At 24.7% G+C, this 7451-nt stretch overlaps 4 protein-coding genes across 4 annotated transcripts; 1 reads left to right on the top strand and 3 right to left on the bottom strand.

Moving 5' to 3' along the window:
- Positions 1-29: 29 nt before the first annotated feature.
- Positions 30-3716, bottom strand: ENU1_133070 (hypothetical protein; the record flags this gene model as incomplete). Its single annotated transcript, XM_008860113.1, has 2 exons — positions 30-211; positions 296-3716. 2 exons carry the CDS (start codon positions 3714-3716, stop codon positions 30-32), a joined length of 3603 nt encoding a protein of 1200 aa, XP_008858335.1.
- Positions 3717-3959: 243 nt separating this feature from the next.
- Positions 3960-4550, bottom strand: ENU1_133060 (hypothetical protein; the record flags this gene model as incomplete). Its single annotated transcript, XM_008860112.1, has 1 exon — positions 3960-4550. The coding sequence occupies one exon, from the start codon at positions 4548-4550 to the stop codon at positions 3960-3962; it is 591 nt and encodes a 196-aa protein (XP_008858334.1).
- Positions 4551-5125: 575 nt separating this feature from the next.
- Positions 5126-6184, top strand: ENU1_133050 (membrane transporter, putative; the record flags this gene model as incomplete). Its single annotated transcript, XM_008860111.1, has 1 exon — positions 5126-6184. The coding sequence occupies one exon, from the start codon at positions 5126-5128 to the stop codon at positions 6182-6184; it is 1059 nt and encodes a 352-aa protein (XP_008858333.1).
- Positions 6185-6189: 5 nt separating this feature from the next.
- Positions 6190-7107, bottom strand: ENU1_133040 (hypothetical protein; the record flags this gene model as incomplete). The annotated part of the gene is made up of 1 exon (XM_008860110.1): positions 6190-7107. One exon carries the CDS (start codon positions 7105-7107, stop codon positions 6190-6192), a length of 918 nt encoding a protein of 305 aa, XP_008858332.1.
- Between the last annotated feature and the right edge of the window lie 344 nt (positions 7108-7451).

Below are 7451 nucleotides of genomic sequence, written 5' to 3'. Positions count from 1 at the left end.
AAATTTTAAAAGTGGTGTGAAAGGAAAAATCAATTGAGTGTTGAATCTGATGAAGAAGCTAATGACAAGTCTGGTGACTTAGAGTTGTAGTCCAAACGTAATTCATCTAAATTTAAAGGTCTGATTCCTAACATAGTTTGTTCATTATGACGATCCTTATTCCTATAGTCAAATTCTTTTTGGCAATGTTTTATAAGTGCTTTCATATAAACTAATTGAATCTAATAAAGTGAGTGGAAATGAAACAAACAATAAAATGTAGGATACAATTTATTTAAACAAACTTTGTTCATACCATAATCTTTCAAAATGAAATAACAATTTCCATTCTTAATTTCGATATCAATAAGAGTAAGAACATCAATATAGGTTGAAAATAATAAAGAGTTAATAACTTGGTTTGATTGATTATTGCTCTTTATTTGAATTAACTCTTTTAATGAAAGACCCAATAACTTAATAATATCATTATTCCTTTTAAGTTTATCTTCTATCGTTTGTTTTATATCATTTAATACACGTGAATAGTTTTCATTCTTTTTAATTTTGTTGGTATACTTTTGAATGAGTCTTATTAAATAAGAACAAACTTTTGTAAGTTGTCTTGTAGTAGAACCGATTCTAAAATTGAAGAGAGAAAATTGTTCCACAAAGACATTTCCCTTAAATTCTGTTAAATCATCATCATAGTCTAAAAATTCTTCAAGAATGATATTCCAAGGATTATATTCATTGAAATTTATATTATTCAAGATAATATCTAGAACATTCTGGGTTTTTGTTTTGTTATTTTTACATAAATGAATCGTCAAAGCAATTAACAATTTGATGTCAACAGAATAGTGAACGAATACCCCATATTTCATTATAAAAAAAGAAATTAACTCTTCATCATAGTTTCCATAGCAAATTTGACTTTTAAAAGATTTCGTTATATCGAAATTAGGGATTGAAACCATGAGCCATAAGTGTAAAATTGAAGTTGTATTAATTTTCTCGTCTGTGGGTGTAGATGTAAATGGGATAATTTTAAATAAAAAGGAGATGAAATGAGTCTTCAAGAATAAGTCATAACATTTTGGATTAGATAAAACTAATCCAGACACAATCGTATTAAAAGCTTTTATTGATGGATAATTAATACTAAGTCTATCAATTGTTTGCAGTTTAGTTAAGAAATTGAAATAACAAAGTTCAGAGTATATCGATTCATAATAAGACAATTTAATATAAAGAGTAATTAAGAATGATTGAAAGTAATATGAATCTTCAGAATAAGTAAGTTCTTGGAAATTACTTATTCTGTTATACTCATCTAGTGTTAGTCTAAGAAGTTTTTCATTGTCAGTAAGTTGGATAAATAAATAAATTAATTTTTTGATATGAGTAGAAACATTTGGTTTAGAAGATTTATAAATTAAATTACTAACAACACAAAAAATTTGAAATATAATATCTTTTTGATGTTCTTCAGGTAATAAAAGAAGTGTGTTCATTAATTTTAATGGAGACTTGAATGATATAATGGATTTTGTTTGTTCCCAGATTTTTAATTCAATATCAAAAAGTGCTGTATTTAAATCTGATATCAACCATGTAGAATATTTTAGTCCTTTAATATCACGCTCATAAATATTTTCATTAACTGCTTGTTCAATTCCTGGCATCTCACAATGACTCCAATTGTCTTTTTCATAAACCAATATAGCAGGAACTACAGTTTCACTTTCATTTCCTATAATAGTATTACCTTCACTCATTATTAACAATTCATTAAGTTTTATTAATGTTTTACCACCATTAGGTGATTTTGAACTTAGCTCAAATTCTTCTTCATTAATTTTTTTCAAAAGGATATATTCATTATTCTCATAATACCCTTTAATGAAAATTCCACTAACAAGACGATACACTTCTCCATCATTATTTTCAAAAATAACAGGGAAATCTTTATTTGTAGTATTAATCTGATTTTCTTCAAATATATTTAAACTTAAAATGGCAACTGGTTTAGTTGTTTCATATATAGTACTGACTTCAAAAGAGTTGTTATTTACTAAACAAATATCTGTCCTACCAATTTTTTGGATTATATCATCAAGAATTTTATTAACATTTAATTTCATTGTTTCATGAATTAAAACAGTAGTGTTGTATCCATACAAATACTTAGTTAATTTTCCTAAAGTATTTTGATCCATATCTCCTTTAAAAATAATATTTTGAATATATTTTGAATGAAGTAAACATTCATAAACATTAGAATATCCTTTTTCATATTGACAACTTAAATGTGAATGATTGTTTTCAATTGTTAACGAACCTTCATGACTAAAAAACTGTTTTAAATATTTTTTAGCTTTTTGATACTCTGTTAAATCTTTAGTTTGACTAATAATTATCATAATACATTTAAATAATAGTCTTCTTGATTTAGAACAAAATGTTCCTTTTGTTTGATCACAATAAGATGAACTATATGAATTATTAATTTGTGGAAGAACAAAGTTAAGTATACTCTCAAATATTTTTTGTTTATTTTCAACTTGATCCCATTGTGTTTTAATCAGTCCATATAATAAATAACACATCCCATATAATGTTTCAGATTCATAACCATATGGAAATGGAGAATATAAACAAATGCAATTAACTAATCGAAGTACTAAATCTTCTATTAAATATAATTGGTTAGTATATTTAAAACAATGTCCAAATAATATTCTAACACTTGTGGTTGAAGCAGTAATATTAAGTAAGTGATAACAAGGTTTCTTTATTTTTTTTAAAACACATAAAGCAGTAGGACAAAAAGATACAATAGAAACAATAGTTTGAAATTGTGTAGATTCAAATATACTAAGAAGAACAGGATAAAAAGATGTTAATAAATAAACAATGCAATAAGAAAAATCACAAAGAGTTTTTGGTAAAGATTCTGTCTGTTTGATTAATGATGCAATAAATTGAACACCCATGTCTTTTGTTATTCCACAAGGATTATTTGTTCTAAATAATACTAAAAGGAGAGTTTGAAGACAAATTGATTTAGTTTTTTCATTTGATGTTTGATTATAATAATCTAATATCTGTGTACCAAAAGACTTTTTTATACAAAGTTTAGTAATCTTTTTTGAAGTTTCTTGGTTCCATAATATAACAAAGATGGCATAAATATTATAAACATCAAGTCTTTCAAAAAATATATATAAGTCATCTCCTTTTTCTTCTGCTAACATACGAATAGCTCCAGAAAGAGATGGTGTAATAATAATTTCTGGTTCATTTCTATAAAATTGTAAAATTTGAAGTACAAGTTCTTTACTAATTGAGGCGAATTTAATAGATGAATCCAATTGATTTGTTCGATGTAAATATTCTAATGAATTAATTTTTTCTTTTATAAGACCATGACAAATACTATCAATACCACTAAAATTATATGCTTGATATTTAATAATCTTTGATACAGAAATAGGAACTTTTTTTGTTATTTTTTCAAGAGTAAATTTATCATATTTTCCTTCATAACATTCAAATTCAGGTATTTCTGAATGTTTACTAAAAGGTAAGTTAAAAACAGAAATTGGTAATGATTGAATATCTTTACCAAATGGATAATATGGTAAATCAGATGGAATTGGATATTTGAGGAATTTTTGATCGACTGGTTTTATATTAACAATAGGTGTTTGTGTATTTGAATGAGATGACATAAATGATTTATTTTAAGTTTATTCATTACTTTTTCACAATTTGAGGTTTAAGTTTTTGTTTTTTAGTAAAAAAAAAAAGAAGAATAAATATTTTATTTTTTGTTAATAAAAAATGGGATAAAAAACATCAATTATGGAATTTAACAAAGGGATAAGAAAAAGGAGATAGAAGAGATGAAGAAAGAATAATATCAATTAAACGGATTTATTATTAAAGTTTACATAAATTTAAAATCAAGAAAGTTATGATAAAGAAGGAATTACTTCTTTTAACTCATAACAATTTTGAGGAATAACAATAGTTTCTTTAGTATCAAAAAGGGCATTTAGAATATTATATGCTTTAAAACTTGATTCTTTTACTTGATTTTTAGATAGAATTAATGAACCATTTAAATAGACTTGTTCAATACGATCGATTCTTATTGTAGAAGACATTTTCCTAGATTTTTTTAAAGTGAAGAAATATCCAAGTTCAAGACAAATATCAAATAACATATTTACTGCAATACTAATTCTATTTATCTCACTATGGCGTTTTGCTTTATTTTCATCGATTCCATGATTTACTTCATTTGAAACAATTTGTTTAGTTTTTTCTTCAACAACACTACCAAAATCCATTTCTTCTTTTTCAAATTTTATATTCTGAATCTTAAAGATTGGTGGTATTGTTTTTGTTTTTGTAAGTGGTTTAGATAAACTAATTTCGCAGTATGGTGATGCTAACGCAATAAGTAATGACTGTTGTAGCATTTCATAATCCTTTTCTGGTTTTTCAATTTTTTCTCTTCGTCTTCGGGCATTTCTTACTGGTTTCTCTGTGCTGTCCATCTAAAAGTGAAAATAGTTCTAATCTTTGCAACAATCTCTAAATACCTTCATCCGTCACTTTCAGTTCTTCATTTATGAACAGCTTTTTCATTGGAATTTACTTTTTCATTTTGAATAGTTTTAAACTCTTTATTGGATGTATTTATTTTTGGAACTATCTTTCTCGTTATTCATGTTTTCGGAAATAGAGAAATGACTCTAATTCCATTCACTCAAGTTTCCTTTGTTCTTATCTCCTTATCTAAAAACAAAACATTCCATAATTTCAATCATTAATCTTACTATTTTTATTTGTTTCTTTTTTTGGTTAAACAATTAGTTTCGATTCCTCTTTTATTTTTTACAATTCATTTCAGAAAAAAGAACTTTCTTATTGAAGATATTCTGTGAACCTCTTTTCAACCCTAAAATAATATTTTTTGTTATATATAACTCTATTTTACAAAAAAAAAGAAAAAATAGAAAGTGGTATTTCGTTTTTGTAGATTGTTTTTCTATTAACCTCTGATTTTTATTTTTTTGTAGAACAGTATTAACGAAAGAACTTAAAAAAGTAAGAAAGTATTAACGGTTTTATGTCTACTTCTTCTGAAGAAAAATATCAAAGAGAATTCCAACGTCAATATATTTCTCGTTTGATGGATAAACATGGACTTTCTGTTATTGACAAATACCAAAACAAATTAAATAAATTAATGGAATCAGAACCATTTTTAAAGACATTGGATAAAGTTTCATTTGTTTGTGGTGTATTAGTATTATTACTTACTCAACACATTTTGTCAGCACTTCCACAATTTATGCCATATTATTATATTATTTTAATTCTTCCATTATTAGGAGCTCGTTATTTTATTTACAAAAAGAATGGATGGCAATACTTTATGATTGATTTTTGTTATTTCTGTCAAATTATAACTCTACTTTGTATTTTTTCTTTAAATACTGAATATATTTCACCATTATTCCAAATAGCTTTCGTATTTTCTCATGGCCCTTTGTTAACAGCAATTCCAATGTGGAGAAATTCATTAGTATTTCATGATTTAGATCGTTTAACAAGTGTTTATATTCATCTATTTCCAGGATTAGTAATTTATTGTATTAGATGGTATGTATTAACTACAGTACCACAATTAACAATAATGAATGGTTTAATTATTCCATCTCTCCTTTATATTTTATGGCAAATTATTTATTTAATTATTACAGAAGGATTTAAAAAAGAAACTATTCAAAAGAATCATTATATTACATCACTTATTTGGTTAAGTCAAGAACATCCACATCCAGTTTATCTTTATTTATTAAAGAAAGGGTTTAAAGATAGACCATTAGTTATTTTAATAACTGTTCAATTTATTTACACTATAATAACTATTCTTCCTACATTCATTTATTATCATTATCAATACTTAGAATTATTATGGATTCTTTTCTGTGTTACTTGGGCTATTTCAAATGGTGCTAATTTTTATTTTGAAGTTTTTATTAAAAAGTACTCAAAAAGAGTTGATGAAAGTGTTAAAGAATTAAAGAAATCAGAGTCAAACACTTCTATTCAAACTCCTAAAATTGTAGATGAACGATCTACTTCTCCAAATGCATTATCAGAAACAAGTGATGCAGAATAATTCAATTAATTCATATTATGTTCTTTTTTTTCAAGGATATGATTTGTTGCTAAACAAACTAATCGAATTTCAATACTTGGTGCAATTAATGTTTGACTTAAACTAATAGTTATTTCCTTGGATCGAGGTTGATATACGTTTTTATAAATTAACTCATTTTCATTATATATTTGAATTTCAAAGTCTTTAACATTTGAACAATAAATAAGTTTAATCTCATTATTTATATTATTAATATTCACTAATAATGCACCCTTTGTTATTTCATTAAGAGGACAAATGCCTGAAGGAACAAAACTATATAAATTCATTGAAAATGTACTTGGCCATAGTCTAGTGTGTATTGCTCTTTCATTATAACAAGTACATCCTGAACGATAATATCTAATTTCAAAGCGTTCTTGTTTGGCTGTTAAAATTCCATTTTCAGAACAAAAGTAATAAGGTTCTAAATTTAATGGAAGAAGGTCAATATCATATTCATTTTGTTTTGGATCAACACTCATTTGAACAATTGGATGTTTTTGACTCATTGAACTTGTTTTAAATAATCCAAACCAATCTCCAGGAAGTAATTGTTCTTGATTAAATGTTAAATGAAGTTTATATTCATTGGAAGTTATATCACTAACTGTGTATTTGGGAATAACTAATTGTCCAATTGAAACACGTGTATTAAAACATTTTTCATATTTCTCTTTAAAATATCTTACATCATAAATACCATCTGTTAATGTATTAAATCTAATCACTGACGTTGCTGATGCAACATATTGACTTTTATGGTAATGTTCATTTTTTTCTCTATTAACTACATATATACCAATCCATGATTTTCCTGCTACAAAAACTTCATCTGGTACATTAACATTACAAACAATTGAATTACCTTCTGAAGTAACTATAAGACAGTCTTGGCTCATAGAAACAAATAATAATTATCAACTTTTTTAGTTCTTCTTTTAATTTGTTAACTAATGATAAATTAATCAAAAAAAATGACATTTATTATAAAATTAATTTATAATACTAAATAAAATTATTTTAACTTCTTTTCTAAATTATAAATTTTAATCATGACTTATTTTACTTAAATAAAAATTAATAATAATTAACTTCCTTTTAACTCTCTATTCTCAGAACTGTGTATCTTCTTCTATTTATTTTCAATCAATTAGTTAATTAATTCTTTAAAAAAAACAATAAAATAAAAATAAAAAAGTCAAATTAATAATTTGTTATTATGAATGATGTTTATACATTATAT

The sequence above is a fragment of the Entamoeba nuttalli genome (genome assembly GCF_000257125.1).
Source record: "Entamoeba nuttalli P19 unplaced genomic scaffold asmbl_5562, whole genome shotgun sequence".
Classification (NCBI taxonomy): domain Eukaryota; phylum Evosea; order Mastigamoebida; family Endamoebidae; genus Entamoeba; species Entamoeba nuttalli.
Note: the sequence above shows the minus strand (reverse complement) of the source record. Positions and strands in the feature narration are given on the sequence as shown.